The sequence below is a fragment of the Cariama cristata genome, unplaced genomic scaffold (assembly GCF_000690535.1).
Source record: "Cariama cristata isolate BGI_N322 unplaced genomic scaffold, ASM69053v1 scaffold6603, whole genome shotgun sequence".
In the NCBI taxonomy this organism is placed as follows: domain Eukaryota; kingdom Metazoa; phylum Chordata; class Aves; order Cariamiformes; family Cariamidae; genus Cariama; species Cariama cristata.
Genome location: NW_009610037.1, coordinates 1 through 21,115, shown reverse-complemented (window position 1 = coordinate 21,115; position 21,115 = coordinate 1). Strand labels below are relative to the sequence as shown.

The 21,115-nt window shown below is 38.1% G+C and overlaps 1 protein-coding gene across 1 annotated transcript in view; it reads left to right on the top strand.

Annotated features, from left to right (window-relative positions):
• LOC104159746 (phosphatidate phosphatase PPAPDC1A-like) overlaps nucleotides 1–20,615 on the top strand; it is a 41,115-nt gene extending 20,500 nt beyond the window's left edge. Inside the window, exons 6-7 of the mRNA XM_009697739.1 lie at nucleotides 18,152–18,322; nucleotides 20,491–20,615. Of these exons, the coding sequence (XP_009696041.1) occupies nucleotides 18,152–18,322; nucleotides 20,491–20,615 (296 nt within the window). The remainder of the gene's footprint in view (nucleotides 1–18,151; nucleotides 18,323–20,490) is intronic.
• Nucleotides 20,616–21,115: the final 500 nt, after the last annotated feature.

The window sequence follows — 21,115 nt, the reverse complement described above, 5'->3', positions numbered from 1 at the left end:
AAAGAGTGTGTTCAGAGACCTATTGGATATCTCAGCTCAACAAATAATAGACCATTCTGATGTAAATACAGCTTTGCAACAGCAGCAAAACCCATAGTATTGTATTCTGATCTGCTTGCCACGTAAATGATTTCTGAATGGATTATCTCCTGAAACTTTCTTAGAAAAAAGCAGCAACTCAGCCATACAGACTTGCTTAAATTATTGTTCAGTAAAATAGGTTGTTTATGTTAAAAAAAAATTAAACAATAAATTCCTAGACAGATATCTTATACTCTGACATGACTGTAGTAATGAAGTCCTTGTACAGGCAAGTATGGGTAAATACTAGTAATGCAACACATTTTATTTAGAAACACCAAAAATCCTGTGTGAATGAAATGCTGAATTCTTGACCTTGTTTGCTTTCTTAGAGGAAGTGATTAATTCATCATGGTATAACTCCCTTTAGGCTCTTATTCTGCTCAAAACACTTGCAAGCAGATTGCAATTGCCAGAGTTTTGGCCTTAGTTTTATTTAGTGACTATTTTTAAATGTGTTATTTCTGAATTGATCAGAACTATTTAAGCTATGTTTTTCAGCTAAGGGATTGCTGTTATAGATTTGAGGAAGTTGCATGAAATGGGTTTTGATACCTTTGTGCGGAAGAAAAAAAGAATGGCTTGGTGAGAGTTTAATTTAACCTCCTTGGAGCCTGTACTGCTTAGTATTGGTAGTCGGTGGCAGATCAAGCCCCTGATTGTCATGAATACACATATATGCGTCTTGAAATTGATGTGTCTGCTATCAATAAATGAATAATAATTTGTTAGTCTGGTTCGTATCAGCTTATACTTTGATTCACAGAATTGTTAGGTTGAAGGTACCTCCAGTAATCGTCAAGTCCCAACCTGCTGCTCAAAGGAGGGTCAATGAGAGTAGGTTCCTCAGGATGGTGTCCAGTTGAGTTTTGCACGTAACTGAATACGGAGGTTCCATGACCTTTCTCATAGGGAAACCTATTCCAGTGTTTGACCACCCTCACAGTGAAAATGCTGTTTCTTAAGTTTAAATGCAATTTCCTGTACTTCACTTTGTGCCCATTGTCTCTTCTCCTTTGGCTGGGTATTGCTGAGGAGAGTTTGGCTTTACCTCCCCCAGTACAGGACTTTGCACTTTTCTGGGTTGAACTTCAGGAGATTCATGTTGGCTATTGATCCCGGACAGAAAGTTCCCAATTGATGCTAGTGGATTTCACATCAACTGACTGAAAAACAAACTTGATAAAAACTGGTCAATTGAATAACACAGAGGATACGGAGATAATTAAACTTACAGTTTCATGTTGGATTGGATAGATTAATGGGAATAAAATCAATAAAAAAAGAAAGCAAACATTTTCTGTATAAAAGTGCTGTACTTGCAGCAAAATAAATAAAATACTTCTGTGATTTTATTTTTGTAGCTGCAATTTAGTGACATGAATCAGTTTGCAAAGTTGATTTTTGGCTAAATTGTGGCATTGATCTTTTTTTTAATAGAAACCTTTATTGATTCCAGAGGTTCCTTTTTGCAAGGAAAAATCAAAGTTTGAAGAAATTATTTTGTGGTAACATCTCAATTTGATTTGTACAGCTTCCAGAGTGAATGTTAACATAGTGCTGTACAAGAGCTCTTATTTCCTCTGTGTGTGTTTTTCTTTTGTTTTTTTCTTCTTTGTGTTATATTGGCTGAAAAACAGTTGTAGCGATTACTGTTGGATACAGCTGAAGAAATCAGAGCATTTAATCAGAAATCTGAAATGAAGCATATAATCAGAGTATTTGGTTGTGGGGATGATAACAGTGACTGTTATGTCATATGTTTTTTAATTACCTCCTTGATGAATGAAAGTGTCTTGATATGTTTGAGAGGATAATGGCCCTTTAGAAGTAAAGAAGAAAATTATTTTCTCTGCCTTTCAAGCTATAGTTTGCACTTACAGTCTTCATAGACAAGATGGTAAATAGTACGTAAACACTCAACTTTTACGTATTGGTTGACCCTGTTTTTATACGGAATTCATGTTTTTCGAAGAAACAGTTCCTTTCACTGTTTATTTTTAATAAATTGCACTTTTTATTACGAATATGACCTAGGTGGTAATACGTCACTGCTAATGTAACTGATGTCTTCAGTGGCCAGATTTGCAAGGTTGTAACTGGTTGCAACATCATGAAGAATTGATTTTTCACGGTTTCATTATTCAGGATGAGCCTTTGCAAATATAAACTCATCGCAAATCAAGGTAAACATCCATTTCCAACATAGGGCATAATCTTGCTGTGATCAAAATCAATGCCAGAACTGAATTGCCTAGAGAATTCTAATCTATTAATAGTCATCATTACTACATCAGCAAACAGGGTTAATGGGAGCAGTGACCGAGGAATTAAGATCTTAAAACCTACTATGCGCTTTAGTATAGCGTTAAGACAACATTGCCAGTGGAGCATGTTACACACTGTGGTTTCTGTTTATATTAAAAGTAGGATAAGCGTGTTATAAGAATACTGGATATGAGGTCATCTGTGCTTATTCGTTGGGAGAAAGAACAGTGTCTCTAAGAGAGGAAGGACAAACAGCAATAGGAAAAAAGTAATTGGTTACCCTTTTCTGCTGGCATAATAAATGAGATTACATCTTCAGACCAGTCCTGAATAGTAATTTCCTACTTTAAGTAGCCAGATTCCATTATGAATGACAGCAGTAATTGCTCAATCTGATGTAACGAGTTTAAGAATATATAAGACAAATTCTTCTGCAGAGATCCCCCAGCCCTATCTTTGAATAAGAAGAGCGGAATCCCAGCTGACTTTTTTCACTGCATTAACATTTCTTCCTTTGTGAGCAAGGTCAGCTCCCACATCCTACAGATTTTAGGAATATGCATGCCTTTCCCTCTAGCATTGACAACTTTCCCAGAACTGGAGTTTCTATGTTAGCTTCTTATGACTGCTCTTTAGTAAGGCTCCTCACAGAATGAAAGAATCTCTACTGGAAAGCTAGTATTACTGTTGGTATTTGCATTTGATGTTAGTCATTGAATGCAGGTGGCAGTAGGGGAAATGGCCATGTGCATCACCAACCTCATCCCTTACAGAGCATCCCATCTTGTCCAGGAATGGCAGTATGCCCAACTCTAGAGGCGGTACTCAGGAGATAGTTCCCTTATGCAGTGCAGAGAAGGTGAATGCTGAAGGTCTGTGCTCCACCCTTTTTCTAGGAAGAATCAGCAGTTAATTTCCACAAGCTGTCGAGAGTTTCAGTATAAACTGCCTCAAGTGCCAGTTTATCAAGCAGCTATAGTGCATATTATTGGGATAAACAAGGTGGCTATTTATCCGCCTATTTTCTTTATGAAAAGGTATAGCCATGCAGGTATGCTATTCATCTTTGTCAATGCTTCCCACTTACCTGTCTGAGAATATACCAAATCTTAAGGTGAAAGGAAAGGTCCTTATCTTTCCATCAGTTTCTCTGCAAACAGTAGGCTTACTTCCAAGCCATGTAAGAGCTCTTTGCTTCTCACCAGCACCCAGCCTTTTTCTTTAAAATGACTAAAAGAACGTAAGCATGAGATGTTATATCTCTCTGCTATCTAGCAAAATTCAACGGACCTTCTGGAAGAAAAGCCGAAAGTAATGTGATTCTTCATGGTAACATTATTTAGCAATGCCAAGGACTGCATGAAAAATCAGAAATTGTACCAGATAAGCCTGTTGCTTTCTTGATCTCAGGACTGCTATTTGCTGACTTGCAGTCCACTGTAATTTGTGATTCACACAGGATACCAAATAGGGGGAAATGATGGGGCTTTTGCTAATCTGGAGACCAGATCATGCAGGGAACTCAAGCGTAGAGTGAGACTTCAGAGGAGAGTAAGCAAAACCATGGAATCATCTTGAATCCTGGGTCATTAATGAGGAACAGAATGAATGACTCTCTGAGTCAACATGGTTCTCCTTCAAGTGCAGCAGAGCTGAAGTTAAAAAGTGAGTTGGAAGTATGAGTAAGTCTCTGAGCTTAGCTTTGATAAACCAGTTTTCCCAGCAGCTATTGCTGTTTCTTGGTTATTAATAGCTATTCAGTTTGCTTTTATCTGTGTAGGGAAGAAGCTTAGTTAACTTTCAGTCTAATTCTCCCTTTTCTCTTGCTGAACTTTAACGTTTCAGGTAAAGTTCATAAGCTAAACTTAAGGCATATATTTGGTTTCACAGCCTGCAGAGGACTTTGTTGTGATGTTGTAGACTTTAGCTATATGTAAAGCTAAGACCATTCATTGTTCTTCTGACTGACCTTTTCAGTTAAAATGACTTTGAGTTACACTGTAGATCTAAACATCAGTTTTCATCTGTGAAGTGACATCTGTTCAGTGACAGTTCTCTGGAGTGAAATGGGTCAGAAAGCTCAAGACTAATTTGAAAATGGATGGCTATCAACTCAACTCAGAGGATGCTGACACATCAATTTCTGACCATCTTTAAGGAAGAAGTCTCATTACAATCACAATACTGAGATTCCTTGAAATTGCAATTGCAGCATAGCGCTGACATCAAACTTTGAAACTCATTCGGTATGGTTTTGTGTAGCGTTTCTGTGTAAGAATAAACCAAATGTAGAGATGTTTCTAAATCAGATGTGTGGTTAGCTCTTCCTTAGTAATATATCCTTCAGTATGGAGATTTCTTAGAGGTAGATGAGCTCGACAGTGGGATGTTTTAGGCAGCACTTCAGAGGTAAGAGAAGCTTGGCTACTGCACTGTATATGAGAAGCAGATAAATAGCCCAAGGAAAACCATGGCTTGATTGCATGTTCATTGTATTCCCTGCATAAACATGTTTCTTTGCTCTCTTCTAACTCTAATTTAAGGTCAAACCCAGGACTAGTGAAGGCTATCCCTTCATCCTTCTCTGCCAAGAAGAAAATAGAGAATCATAGGTCTAGTCAGAATTCCTGTTTTGCGAACTAGAAGCTGATATTTGTGTGTGAATTTGCCCCCCAGTCCCATCAACTGTGAAACATTTATCTTAGGTTTGATCAGGACTGAATGCTAGGAGCAGTCCTTGCGCTTAATCTTGATAGGCTATTTTTCTATGTCTTACTAAGGATAAGACTTTCTGTGGCAGCATTTTCATTCTGATCAGGCATACGCTGTTGAAGACAGTGTTATGACAGTCCTCACCTGTAGCACTGTGTTTCACATCATGGTGTGGCCCATGATAAGAACCCACGATAAGAATAACCCAGAATATGTATGAGAGTGTTCTGCCTAGACTAGAGCTACTTGGAAGTAAACCCAACCATTCTGTTTCCATGGGGACTTTAAATCTGTCTACAGGGTGGTCACCTTCATGAGTTGGGGCGTGTGTTTTCCACTCCACAAGTACTAGTTGTGATCAGTCTCCAAATGCTACTGATTGACTCAAGATCCTTTTGAGCAGCAAGACTGATAGAGCTGACTCATGTAAGTACAGGTTCTTGTAATGCAAATAACCTTGAGTCAGTCCAGAATTATTTCAATGAAAGCAAGAGTATCAACTATAATTCTGCTGTAAGCAAAAGAAAAATACATCAATAAAAACTTTGAAATTGAATTAGAAAGTTAAAATGCTAGGCACCTTTCTTTAGAGGTGGCTGATTGATTTATCAATTTGCAGAAATCTCGGTCATAAAGATTTCTGAAAACATTAATTTAGGTCTCTTGAAAACAAGGGGATATCAAAAGTCTCTTGAGATAAAAACTATGAGATAGATGCAGGAAATCAAGCATATTATTTATGCCAGAGAAAAGTACAGAACATCTGCAGAAAGACTCATTTGGCTTTTACTATTACTGTCAGTTCTACATAGAAAGCACTAGCTATTACAGATAAGTAAGTAGGCAAATTTTTTTCCCTCCCTTTCTGCAGCAGACAGCAAAAAATGAAGTCAGTATTTTGTCTAATAAAAAGTACACAGAAAGTGTTTATGCAAAATATTTTAAAAACAAATACTGCTTTGTTGCAATCAATGGATTTCTCTGGTGATTTTCTCTTAAGACTTTCAGTTTTCACTTGTTTCAACCTGAACTAAGACAGGGGTTTTAGAAGTCTCTCTCTCTGGGGTTCCTACATTCTGTTTAAAGAACCAGAAACATTTTGAGAGTGATTATGTTGGAAGTTTCCGATCATGTTGGAAGGCAATTTAAGTTGGACTTATGGGTGAAACTGCCAGTGGATAATAGCATAGGAGGTCTTTTTTAAAAAAATGCACTTGTGGGTGAGAAGGAGGGAAGAAAAAAACCTTTGGAGGATTTTGCTGAGGGAGTTAATCAGAAAATAGAAATCAGAGTGGTTGACCAGATATTTTTGATATCACAGCATTTCCATGGCACTTGGGACTAAATATGATTTGAACTGGTGAAGGGTGCTCAGTGAGACAAGAAGTTCTTTATCATATAATTAGCCATTTCAGTCTTCATTGTATTAGCCTGTCGTCTTTGCTGACATCTTCTCCCCGGTATCCAATGATAGGATGCGTGGGAATGGTTCAGAGCTGCACCAGGGGAGGTTTAGACTGGACATTAGGAACCATTTCTTTATGAAGAGGGTGGTCAAACACTGGAACAGGCTTCCTAGAGAGGTGTTCAGTGCCCCAAGACTGTCAGCATTTAAGAGGCATTTGGACAACGCCCTTAATAATTTGCTTAACTTTTGGTCAGCCTTGAAGTAGTCAGGCAGTTGGACTAGATAATTGTAGATCCCTTGCAACTGAAAATATTCTGTTCCAGTCTATTCCATTCCATTCCATTCTCCACCTTCCCTGCTCTGGCTGTCTTCCTTCATTACTTGCTTGAAATCAGTAAGTTTGTGTTGATGAACACAGCAAGATCCTGTTTAGAAAAATGGAACTACTAGTTGCTGTAAATAACAAAAAAGTCTAAAGGCAAGGGTTAGAAGATATTTATGTTATCAAGCGATAAAATACTATATCACTTTCTGGTACTGTTTAGTATGGCAAGGAGGCTAGGCTCTGAGTGAAGACGACAGTATCACTGTATCCAGGGAATGCCTCTTGCAGTAAGCTAAGTAATGGGTAGGAGTTAAATATGAGGAACAGGAGTATAATTTGGATGTGCCTATTGATGGATCTGGGCTTGATTCTGTTACCAAAAAACATTATATGGCATACTTTGCAAATGCCTATTTATCTCTAGCAATTATAGTCTCGACAACCGGTTCACATAGAAGTGTCTGCATTTGTTTGGATGTGTCCCATTCCTCCTAGCTAAACTCTGCTTATTTGGGCAGAAAGCATTCTCAAGGTTACTCCTAAATTAGTTTTCTGTTCAGTCCATTCCTTGGTTTTGGGGGAAGGAGAGAGAAACCTCTTGGGTTTTTTTCCTTCTCTAAAACAGTTATAAAGTCTCTGACAGTCAGACTAGGAGCCTTCTTGGTTTGTGTTGTCACCTTAGACAGGTAAGGACTACTATGACAGTTCTTAAAAAAATAGCACCTTTGCTGTTGACTGGCTGATTGGTTAATATTTTATTTTCTCTTTATCTCCACAATTAACTGTTCCATTCAGTGTTGTTTGTCACTGTATAGTGCATTACCGTTGTATTACCCCTGAGGAGTTGCCGTCTCTGATGATATCGAAGCTGATTATGCAGTTCATGCTTGCACCAGATTTGCTTGATAAAGCACTAATTGAATGAATGTAGTATTTGTGGTGTGTCTTGCTGTGCCACTAAAAAGAAAAAAGGAGACTGGAAAATATTATGTCTTGAGAGTGATAGGACAGCTAGCTCTTCCTCTTCTTTTTCATTAAATAATTGAAATTAGTCAATTGTAAAAATGAAAAGATTTTTACATTTTAAAAGCCAATCATTTGTTTGAAAAATTAAAATTATTTATGTGCTTTGGAGTGAAGAAATTATTGAATTTCAATACAATTGTTTGCTATTCTGTGATAATTTATATAAAATATTACTGCAGTACATGTAATTATAGTTGGGTACCTAAATTTGAACTGTTAATTATCTTCAGCTGGCAATTTCATGGAGGATAATCATATTTCCTTCAGTTTAAAGTGAACATTTTAAGTAACAGATGAACTACAAGCCACAGGTTTTTTGGCAGTAATTGCTGCTACTCTCCTATTTTCAAGATAAATCTCTTCATTAACAGCTGTATGGCAGTGTCTTTCTGAAATATTTCATCCTCTTAAAGAAGAATCCAGGGAAATAAGGAATGGATTTCTTAGATATGCAAGCAAAAAAAAAAAAATCTCCTGTGGGGTTTATTGGCTTCTTAATTCAAACTGTAAGTATACTCAGGAATGGTTGTGTTTAATGCTTTTACCTCTTCTCTGACATATTTACCTCTCGGTACTCAGTAACAAAGGCTCTTTGAATTCATGAGGGACTTGTGAGATGAACTACTTAAACTTAGTTTTCCAGCTCTAATAATAAATCAGTTCTTGGTAGTCTGTTTGAGGTTCAGATTATGTATATGTCTCATCATACCTTCAAAAGACTTTCTATTTTTCATGAATTAAAAAAAAGAATGTGGGTTTTTAATACATGATATCATGTCAGTGTAAAACAGTGGTTCCTCATTGGTATTTATCCTACCTAGCAAACCTGTTCTATGCATTGTCTTTTACGCTGTTGCATTTAACACAATAACTTTTTTTTTTAATGGTAGTGTATGGTAATATATTTTCTCCTTTTGTCTGTGTTATTAAAGAGATTAATCCCAATTCAACTATGTATTCCAGAATGGGCAGCAATTCTATTTTTGCTGTCTTCAGAGGATCTAGACTGAATTGGAAAGAAAGATACCCACTTTCCAGTCCCTGGTTCTTTGAAGAGAGTTATTTAAAAGTTTATCTGAAGAGAGTTATTTAAAAGTTTGGAGCTCTGCATTGAATTCAGTGATGGTATAATGTAGCTGTGCATCCACTCTCCTCTTGGTGCCCTGGTTTGCTTAGCTACTTAAAGTGTGGTTGAAGAAGGCTTCAGATCGCTTGCCTTTTCCCCTCAAACCCTCCTTCTTTACATAAACCCCCCAATGATAAGTTGCTCTTGCAAATGGTGGATAGTTCAGGCTTCATAGCTTTGCACTTTGCAGCGTAGCAGGAATAAATAACATTTTCCTATTCCTGCGAAAAGAGAAGCAGAGATAGAATCATAGAATCATAGAATCATTATGGTTGGAAGAGACCTCAAGGATCATCAAGTCCAACCGTATACCTGACACCACCATGCCCACTAAACCACGTCTCGAAGCGCCACATCTAAGCTTTTTTTAAACACCTCCAGGGATGGTGAGTCCACCACCTCCCTGGGGACCCCATTCCAATGCTGAATGACTCTTACAGTGAAGAAGCTCTTCCTAATATCCAACCTGAACCTCCCCTGGCACAACTTGAGACTGTTTCCTCTTGTCCTATCACTAGTCAGATCTTCTATATAACCTTTATTGCTCTGGCTCTGCATAGTCTTGTGGTTTCCTTAGTTTCTTTTTGAAGTATTTAGGAGCATTATTTGCAGGCAGTACTAACACTGGTATAATCCAACAAACTCCTTGACACTGCCTACCATGCTGCATCGTGTGTTTGACAGAAGGATTCCAGCCCTTCACTGTAAAAATTTTCTGTCCATCAAGGTGTTCTTCAACATGTCTTTTAACCATATTGTACATACTGTCCTGTATTTTCATGCCAATTCACTTCAAACAAATTTTAAATGAAATGCATATCCCTAAAAGATTGATACAAACACCTGGCATGGTGAATGGAAGAAGTAGTTGAGCAGGATGCAATCTGTTATCAAGGATACTACCGATGACCTATGTATGGCAAAGCAGGAAGGAACAAACTACCCTGATCCAATGTGTGGGACTTGGTATATTCCAATGTTGAACCGGAAAGAAAAAATTGCTCCTGACAGTTTATTTGTAGTTAGATACCTCATAAATTCCTCATTGACAATAATTTACATTAGAGTTGGAGAGCTGATGATCTAAAGCTCGTGGCTAGATACTGTATTCACGCTAAGGTCTAGCAGAAAGAGAAATTTATTCTCTGGTTATTGAAAATTGACAGGATACTAGCTGTTTAATTAGTACTGACCTGTTCGAATTAACCTGGCAACTCTTATCTCAGTTTTTTAATTTTTTTTCTCAAGAAACTAGAGGTATAGTATCACGATTTTATTTTATAAAGGGATGCACATCTGATCTAACAAAAAAATTCAGTCAACAGTTGGTATTCTGGATGCCTGTAAGGAGAAGAGTGCATTAGCCAGGGACCACACTAGAGCAGCACCATCATCGGTGTCTTCAAGGACCAGCTGCATCCTGATGTTATTCTGTCCTACATTTCTATCTGATACCATTTTGGTGGTGGTATTTGGCTGGACCTAATTTCACCAAATGGAACTGAGAAGCATGGAGATCTTGGCAGTGAGTAAAGAGGAAAAAACATACCTTGCAGAGAAAGGTGTCTTTCTAGTCTGATACTGTTGTATGATTATAGTTGAGCTTACAAGTCAGTCTTTTGTAGCTCATATTAATGCTAAGACTGCTTTGATTAGTGCATGAGTGCTGACTCCCCTTCAAAGTAATTCCACAATCTGAGTCCTTTTAGGCTTGTCTGTACTGTGTTCTCAGAGAAAGGGGATTTGTTCAAGGTTTCTGTCAACTGAAATGGCAAAGCAGGCTATGGAACAGGTTTACTTTTAGGACTTTTTGTAAATGGCATCATTAACTGAACAAATCAGAACTTAGTTCTCACTTTTTGGTAGCAATGGGGTGCACCATGAGACCAATTAAGATATTTCAGGTGTAACGAGGTATCCTGAAAGGTGCATGAAAGTAAAACATGTCAGAAAAAACAAAAATGGTTCACAAGAATTCACCGTGACAGTAATGCAAAAACAACCTAATCACTAATACTCAAGTTACTTGCTTTTCAGATAATGTAAGTCTATTTTTGTTTTAACATGTCTCTGTCTCCAATATCTCCTTTTTGTTTTCCAAGCCCCTGTGTATATTTGTATTTTGTGATGTGCTTTTCATGTTGCTTCTGCTGAACTGTCTGTCTTTGTGAAAAGAAATTAATAAAGCTAAGCCAAAGGGAAGCTGATTGATTGTCCCACTTGGAAAAAAAAAAATAAAAATATTTTGCCTGTGATAGTAAGCTCAAAACATTCTCTGGGAATTATACTTCTATAAAATCCTCTTTGAATTGAATTTCAGCATTAACATTTATGCAGCCATTTAGTATCATAGTTTTTCCTTCAGGAAAGATAAATATTTCAGTCTTTGAACAGTGTGAATCTGAAAACATTCACTAGTAGCCGTAGCTAAAATTGCAGTAGGCTGCTGTGCAATTCCAGTGATGAATAGTATGTGTTTTCATTTGGAAAATATACAGTAATCACTCCAGGTATAAAGCATTACAGACAAAGAGATGGATCGTTTTCTCTGGTTGTTACATAGGCAATTTGAATGGTTGTTTTGCAGTTTCATAATTTGTTGTCTCTTAAATAAGTTGAGGATTTTTTCTTCAACTCAAAAACTGCTTAGCGCAAAGAAGACGTGTATTGTGTGCTTAGCAAAGCATCCATTAAAACTTGAGAAGCTGAAGATCCTCATGGGGTAGTTTAATTTCCAGAAAATACCCACAAAAGCAATTACATTTTTAGTGAATAATTTATTTGGGGTGCTTTAGATCAGATTCTTGTTCACAGTTTCTCACTTTATGCATTTCAACTTGGTAATTGGTTCAGTCCGTACAGATGGATTTTTAAACTCACCTAGATCCCCTATCTGGAGAGAATCAGCTGTCAGGATGGGGTCTGCAGTGTCTCCAGATGCTATCATCCTCCTTATTTCTTCTGTGAAATATTTTTTTTTAAAGAAGGTGATAGAAACAAACTGAAAGATTGAGTCTAATGTAGTTTTATTTATTCCAATAATGACAACGTCCGAGAGGATGCTAATTTTTGACATACTTCAAGTACCACTGTGGTATAGTTTCAAAATGTGCCTTCCAATGGCAGTTCCAGGTACTCCACCTACACAAAAAGGGTACACAAAACCATACTCTCTTAAGTTGGTAATTCCTAAACCACTAGGACATAAAGGTCAAAGCAACACTTTCTTGTCTTCACACAGAAGTCTACAGCTCTCCAGTTAGTTCTAAAAATCTATTCAATTGTTTGGTTTTTTTCACTTTTCCATTTTTTTACCATCTACTGTTGCTCATGCATCAGGTCTGCAAGGCTTGGACCTGGTACCTTTACAGAGTGCCATTATCCTCTTCAAGGTTTTCCATGCAGGCAAGATTCTGCACCCTTTGATCCAATTGCAGGATGAGGGCTTAGTACATGAGCTCCTTGGGCAGAAGGCATGCCAGGTTTTTGGTTTTTTTCTATGAAATATTTTGCTCGTGTCATTGCTGTAACAGTAAACAAACACACTCAGATACTTCCTTTTGTTTCTACATCAATAGGTGCTTGTAAACAGAGTACTTGCATCAATCCTCCATGTACTTTATTATTGTGAAGCAGGACCCGCACTACTTGTAGGAGGGCTGTTGGAGAGCCTTACTGATTTTTTGTCTACATAGCAGTGTTTATATTTCTCTTTCTATTGTAAGTGTTTTACTGAATCAGATCCTCAGATGAAGATGATGGCCCATGATGATGATGGTTTACAATTTGATCATGGTTTTGTCAGTAAGAACTTCACCAGGTGATTGGTGTTACAAGTCTTCTTGCATCCGAGATAATTCTGCTCCTCTGTCTTCAGATTATTTCTCTGAAAATGACACTTTATCCAAACTCACATTTTGGTGCTAACTGGATCATACTTAATGATGTGATATATGGCAGGTCAGATGAAAAGATCAGCTAGTCCCTTCTGGCTGCCAACTCTGTGAACTTTTGAACAGTCCTTATTCAGCAAGCAAAATAGGCAGTGTTATCTGCAGAGAAAAACCCCAGTACACTTTGTGAACTGGACCGACTTAAAGTGGTAACTTCAAGTCAATCGATCCCATGTATAACTGGCATTCAAGTCTCATTCTGAGAGTGGGAATAGGGAATTCATTTTGACGAGCAGAGAGAGACAGTGTCCTTGCTCTCTACCACCTGCTGGCTTGGATCGTATGACAGAACTTGCAGTACAGTCTCTGAATGGTTTATAGCCGTGTTGCAAACAAAATCAGTTAGACACCTTTGACTGGCAGGTCTACATAACCAGTGGGTCTACATTATGAAAAAGCGAAACAACCAGAACAGGTATAAAAAGGAATGAAAATTAATCTCATTTTTCTCAAACTAATGTTTATTCACGACTAAGAGACTATCTAAGTACCATTAATATTATCTGGAGAGTGCATATGCATTGTTAAAGATTCTTTGTAGATAATAGTTTGAAATAAAACCATATAAATACAGCAAAAAGATATTATATGTGAATTCCAGTGACTCCTTTAAAGAAACTCAAAACATGAGTAACAGGCACGATGAATCTCAACTCCCTTCAGAATCTGTTCAGAAAGGTACAAAGATTTGCAAATCCAGGACTTTTACTGGTGTTTAAATAGCCCCGCTGGCCCTAAGCCAATTATCTGATGCTATCAGCAGATCAGGAAATGGAAGTAAACAGGAAGGGGACAAATCAAATGTTGCTTAACGTGTTTTCCTCTCATTTCAAGTCTTTCATCCCTGTTAAGTTAGCTCATAGCACCTATTCCAGTAAGACTTAAATTTTTCCCTTTTCATTCCAAAATTCCCTTCATCACTGTTAATTTCTTAAGAAACCATAGTTGCCTTATTTAAAGAGAATAGTTCAATAACAACTTTCAGAAGGCGGGGAGAGAACAGTGAGGCAGCACAAGAGTCGAGCTAGGGAACAGACCTTGGCTCTCCAGGAGCCAGGTTTCATCCTTGACTGAGCAAATCCCTTCCACTCTCTGCACTTCACCTTGCCTCCTTTGCCTTTGTATCTTTAGTTCCAAAGCTTTGTAGGACAGTGTCCTCTCAGTGTTTGCACAGCACTTAGAAGAATGGTAACGTGGTCTCAGCTGAGAGATTTCAGGGCTGCTACAATGCAAATACTCCATTTTATGTCTTGCGATACGTTCACAAAATGTACAGCATTTTATCAAGCCGTGACAGAACATGTGGCTTGTCTCAGGAGAGGTTTTCCTGTGTTCAGGAACTTGTAGTGTGAGGACTTTGATTTGAGTTAGCTACACAATTTGTTTGAAATATCTCATTTCTTCACACTGTGCGTTTGACTCATTCCTTTCTCCTCTTCCAACACTTAAAATTAATTAAATATTTGTGTCTGGAATTTGCATCAACATCTATCTTGAGTTAACATTGCTTTAAACTACGTCAGACTGATTTTCTTATTTTCATTTGTTTCGATGTCTCCAAAGAGGGCTGGTTGGTATTTTATGTTGCTCTTGCCTTCTTTATATAAACAGAGTATTAATTTCTTATGATCTGGGAAGAAGCCAACTTAGCAGAAGTATTTGTGTAGATGAGGAGCGTTGCTTTGCTGATTCTTTGGAATCCGTCTTATGCAGAATGATAATTTCTATTATAACGTTAGGCAGTGTGTAATAAGTTAGGGCATGTGCTGTGTGTATGTTTGTGTTTGCATTTTCTTTGTGATACAGTGAGGTACTGACTCTAGCTGGTGCGGAAAAAACTGCTCAAATATGTTCTACTGAGTGACCAGTTTTTCAGTAAATAGCAGCTATAGGCCCAGGATTCCTGAAGAGTGAATTGTTTTTCTTCGTGTTATTGACTGACAACATCTTCAAAATACAGCTGTCAAACAAAGTTGCCTCCATGGAGTACACAGCAATCAAGTTGTCTTGGAATATATAGTTACTTTTATAATGGATACTCCTACACCCCAGAGTGTTCCACTGTTAATTCCGTGTTCTTTGCTGCTGACTCTGCACACACTGGGACTGTTGGGTCAAGCAGCTCTTTCTGGATGTGCACGCTCCAGGGTAAGGGAAGTCAATCTTACAATATTGCAACGTAAAGCTGCTTTGCAAAATATTAGTTTCATAGCCACAAGCTAGAGCATCATTATATTAGTCTTCCATCTTACATTAGGTGTAAGTTCCCCTGGAGGAGTGTTTTTGAGTCTGCTTTCTTCCTGACCTTTAGTTTAGAGGAACACATCAACACCCAAGGCAAAATCTGCAAGTATAGTGCAAGTATAGATGCTGCTGAACTTCCATATTCATTCATGAGCACCTCCTTCTGGAAATGTGGCACATCCTGAAAAAAGCAAATTCTGGGGAAATAATTTTTTAAAAATATCACAAGGTTTGCTCTAAAGCCCATTTAGCTAAATCCGCTGCTGCTGTCTACCACACTGACAATTGCTAGTAAAATTGCCCGGCAAATGTTAAAAATCCTGAATATGACTCTGTGAACTGAACACCTACTCTATAGCTTGGGCAATATTTCTTTAAGCCCTTTAAATTGCTAGGCATTGTAGATTGCCTGAAAATAAAGCCACAAGCACTTGATGCCTCTCCCTGGGAATACTGTCTTCAGATTTCAGTTCATTTTCTTCTAAAGATCTAAAAAACAATAACCTGACATAGAAAATGGAAATATGAAAATAAAACTGATTTTTGAGAAGAACTATTTGAAAGTATTCATTCTAGGATTTCACTTGATATTGCATATCCAAGACAGATTTTTTCCTCACTCCATTTACTCAACTGGAAGATGGAATGATGCAGACAAGTCCTGTCCTTGCAATCTCGGGTAAGTTTATACGTGTTTCTAGTTCCAAAGGTTTGCAGAATGCACAACCCTCTGTCTGCTCACGCAGATATGAATGTGTGTTGTCAGAGCTCAAAAAAACCAAACCCTATAAAGAGCTCCAGATCTTTGATACAAAAGACAATGCCACAAAAATTATCTAGTGTAATAGGAATAGCACAAAAGAGAGCAGTGTTGTCTTTTGTCATATTCCAGTGGCCAATCTAGCAAATGTGTGAGGCACAAGAGAAAGTCTACACTGGAAAGAAGAAGAAATGTTATTTGGTATTTTAAGTATGTCAGTCTACACTGGGTACTAAGAGTTGGAGAAGATGTTTGAAAAGCGAGGAGGAGTATTCCAATTTTTGAGATACGTTGTCAGGATCATAGATTTATTTTTTCCATGGTGGCTGTAGCCTGGTGCTCCAACTCTGCATCTCGCAGCCTGTTTCTGTGTAAGACATGCTACTCTTAGGAAAATACATTCATTTCAAGAATACCATGACAGAAATGTCAGAAGAAATTATTTCTTCTTGTCTGATAGACAGTCTGAAAGGCAAAGCAAGTTTATATGACTCTCAAAGGTCTGTACACGAGAAAGTAACTCAGTCTGCAAGAAATCTTTTTTTATTCAGGATTTTTTGTTATATTTTAAAGTTTGCCTCCCACTGTCTTCTGACAAGTACAGAATCAGCACTGGTTGAAAAAGTTGCTAGGAAACAATGTTTGGTATAGTGTTTTGATGACTAATCAGCATTCTCTTGCTCTGCCATGGCCAGTCTAAAGAAGTGATTTACTTGCGTGTTTGAAGATGAAATGCAAATCTTCAGTAATGGCATTCAAACAGCTGTCTAGTATAAACCACTCCATTCTACTGTCAGCTAAAATTGACCGTCCCGTAGGTTTCTTAGCAGAACATAAAATAATTACTTTATCACATCCAGTGTTTTGGAACATGAGGAGAAGGGCGTTTGAAAAGCCCTAGCAAGAGATTAGAAAAAAGATGCATGTCTGACCTAGGACTGATGATTATTTTACCGTTAAATTCACTGATAACAGAATCAGAACAGAATTATGTATTATGAATGTGACCTATTAGCTCTTATAGAGGTGTTTAGATATCACACAGTGGAAAGGTAGTCAGAAAAAAGATTTCAAATGCTTGGATACATATTTATAATTTTGCTATCTGTGATTTATGTGTTTATGTTCTATTTTGATCTCCGCAGTCAGGAGCAAAATTCAGTATGACGTTTGCGGAGAAAATAGATGTGTTTCACAGAGCTACCTGTTCAGCCACAGCACTAATTTTCCTACAGCAAAAAAAAAATGTTAAAATGTTTTTTTTAAAAAAATTATAATGCATGTTTAAAAAAAAAAAAAATCCATCAAGTATCTCTCTGGAAGGTGAACAGCTGTAACAAGAAAGAAGTTCAGTACAGAAACGTGGTGCCTGAGTTCTCTCATCACTGCCAGTTGTGCATGTTCTGTAGAAACAGGTTAATGGAACATAAAAATCTCATTTAAATGTAATTCAATTGCAGTAAAAACTGGCTGAATCCTTTTCTGCTTTGAACCTTAACTTTTTAGAATTGGTCTGAAATTGGGAAAGATGTGCTGAAGGTTAAGTGTGAAAGAGCTTTTGTGACTCAAGTTAAAAATTTGCCTAAATGTTTAATTTAATGTGCAAATAGAATCAGGGATTCTTTCCACAGCCAACGTCTCCCCCGGAGGAAGAAGGTAAATAGCTAAAGGGGAAAAAAAAAATTCAATTGCAATCAGACAGATGAATGTCTAGAGCTACCAGAGTGTTTGCAGACATGTCAGATTATGTGAAAGCTGAGTATCTATGAGAAGGATGTTGATTTGCTTTGCAGCGTTCACTTGACCGATTGCTTGCATTGCTGCATAGATAACACCACTGCTGTGGAGAACATACGTACGTCATGGATCTTGTGGGAGACTACCTTTTCCCACTCAGCCCCTGAAGAACTGTGTTTTTTTAAAGTTTGTAAGATCATGATTGTTTTATTAAAAAAAAGCAAAACAAAACAAGAAAACACTCTACCTAGGCAGTTTGCTGCATCCTTTTAAAACACTAAGTTATACAGCATCATTTATACGGTTACACAAGAATCACCATTCAAATTATGAAACTCAGTTTTTTGCAGGTGGGTCTTCTCAACTTACCTTAGCTCATAATATCACCCTAAAAAGTCCAAGACTTCTATGCAGTAGAAGGATCCTGCTGTCAGATCTTAAAGGATCTTAAGGGATAATATCATACAGTGTTAATTACAAAGTACTGTAATTATGTGTTTTTCTTTACCAGTTGCGTTTTCAGGCCTTGGCTTTACCACCTTCTACTTAGCTGGAAAGTTACACTGCTTCACAGAAAATGGCCGGGGGAAGAGCTGGCGGCTTTGTGCAGCAATTCTCCCACTCTACTGTGCCATGATGATTGCCCTGTCACGTATGTGTGATTACAAACATCACTGGCAAGGTGAGATATGGAGATACCTTTTTTCTACTTTTTTTTTTTTTTATTGGACTTGTATTTCTTTGATTTTTTTTTTCCCATTAAGTCACATGAGTTAAAACACGATAGTATGCTATGGATTTTCCTTGCTCCTGGATTTATGCTGAGGGTTTCAATATCTGAAAATACTGCAGGTGCCCTTTACCATTCTATATTTTTATATATACAATGTACATTATTATATTTATATACAAATCTACATCAGTGGGTTTTTTACATTGTCTTTTTCTACAAATGTACATTAGTGCCATAGCTGTCTTGGATGGATCCAGCGGTAGGCTGGGTCTGGCCCATCAGAGTAGCTCTGTCGTGTGGCCTAGTCCTTGCCTACTACTTTTCCAGGTACCTGCTCAGTACCTGGTGGGTATGTGAGTGATTGTGAATATGTGGTTCTGTGTGCATTAGACTAGACTGAAGCATCTGTGTGTAGCTAATCATTGCGAAGATGCACTCAGTCATTGTCTACGGTCATTTGATGCACATGATGTGATACACTGGCTTTTATTCAAATCAAAGTATATTGGGCCTGAGATGGGTTCATGGCCCCTCCTTGAGAAGTATAGAAACATTGCATACCAAGGCACATGGCATAGGTTGTAACAGGTTCTGCCCACACTGAAAACCTTGCTGCAAAGTTTGATGTATTCTGTTCTCTTAATTTTTTGGGCCAAAGTTGTAATTGCTCCCAAGGTGTAAATTCCACCCTTTCCAAAGTCCTGTCCTACTTAAGGAAAAGAAATATTTCAACTTCTTGTTACATCCTATTAAAAATTATTTTCCATAGTTTTGGGCTGCAAATATTTTGAGGTTGGTATTTTATTCTACTAACTAGATGTTAGTGTGATGGATTCAATATGGTATCATATATGTGGTACCAATTAATATTCATTAAATTGTAACTGCAAATAAATGCTGAACGTATTCAATATGGATGAGTAGGTCCATGCAGTGTCTTTCTTGATTGTAAAGTACATCCACAAAGCTAAAGAAACATGCCACACAATCTTAAATCTTACCTTTGTGAGGCAATGACAGTTATTGACAAAATCATAGAATCATAGGATGGTTTGGTTGGAAGGCACCTTAAAGACCATCTCATTCCAAGCCCCCTGCCATGGGCAGAGACGCCTTCCACCAGACCAGGTTACTCAAAGCCCCATCCAACCTGCCGTTGAACATTGCCAGGGATGGGGCATCCACAGCTTCTCTGGGCAACATATGCCAGTGCTTCACCCTTCTCACCGTGAAGAATTTCCACCTAATATCTAATCTCAATCTTCCCTCTTCCAGTTTAAACCCATTGCCCCTTGTCCTATCACTCCAGGCCCTTGTCAGAAGTCCCTCCCCAGCTTTCTTGTAGGCCCCTTTAGGTACTGGAAGGCTGCTTTAAGGTCTCCCTGGAGCCTTCTCTTCTCCAGGCTGAACAACCCCAACTCTCTCAGCCTGTCTTCACAACAGAGGTGCTCCAACCCTCTGACCATCTTGGTGGCCTCCTCTGGACTTGCTCCAACAGGTCCATGTCCTTCTTGTGTTGGGAACTCCTGAGGTGAATGCAGTGTGGGAGATGGCTCTGAAGACTCTAACAGCAACATTTAATATGTGGTTGAGTTGTATAAAGTGTTTGCTCTTGGATGAATCTGCATCCTTAAAAGTCTACCTATAATGAACAACAGGGGATGTTCTTAAATGAAGCATCAACAGTCTGAAGGATGCTTAATCGTAATTTCATTTTCCATTTGCTTCTTATTGTTTCTCGTAGAAACTTTGGATCTTCATATTATGTGAACATTCTCATGTAAACGAGGCATTGTTATAATACACTGTAACTAGAGTAGATACCTTTCAGGAGGTTTCTTAGTGAGGTTGAATTAACTGGCACTGACCTTCATAGCTTCAGGGCTATTCCTTAGCATCCTCTTTTCCCTCATGGTAGGCGCTTCTGGAGTGCAACACCAGTCCAACTGCATCTGTCACAGGAAGACTCTTGTCCTGGAGCCCTTTAAAATTCAGGTGTCAGACATAACTGATATAGAAGGCTATGTTATTTATTAATTACACACTTCTATTACTAAATTACAATTCTATGACTTAGAATTATATCATGTCTTACCCTCCCACACTGAGTCTTTCAGACATGAACCTAGTGGAGAGTCTGGTAGGTTTCCACATGGCTTTCCTCCAGTGTCTACAGATCAACTTACTACTGTCTGTCAACGTCTACATTTTCGCTGTCGTTATTTCTTTTACCATTTCTTGACCTTCTTTTTTGCCGCCTTTGTACCTGCTTTTCTTCACTCATGTCTCCTACTAAATAAAGCAGCCTGTAATTACTTTTTCCCTATTTGTCCCCATATTCCTATCAGAAATACCAGACTTGGTATTTCTGATGCTGTTATATAGGTCATCTTGGCTTTATGTGGTATTGCTGGTACGGTACTGCTGGCCTTGCAAATTATACTCCCCTCAAGGTCCTGAGTGCTCCTTTCAATTATCTGATTCATACTGGTTATGTATTGTTTACCTGTTTTCTAAAACTGTGGTGGGTTGACCCAGGCTGGAGGCAAGGTGCCCCCCAAAACTGCTCTATCGCTGCCCTCCTCAGCTGGACAGGGGAGAGAAAATACAACAAAAGGCTCCTGGGTCAGGATAAGGACAGGGAGAGATCACTCACCAATTACTGTCACGGGCAAAACAGACTCAACTTGGGGAAAAATTAATTTAATGTATCACCAATCAAATCAGAGCAGGGTAATGAGA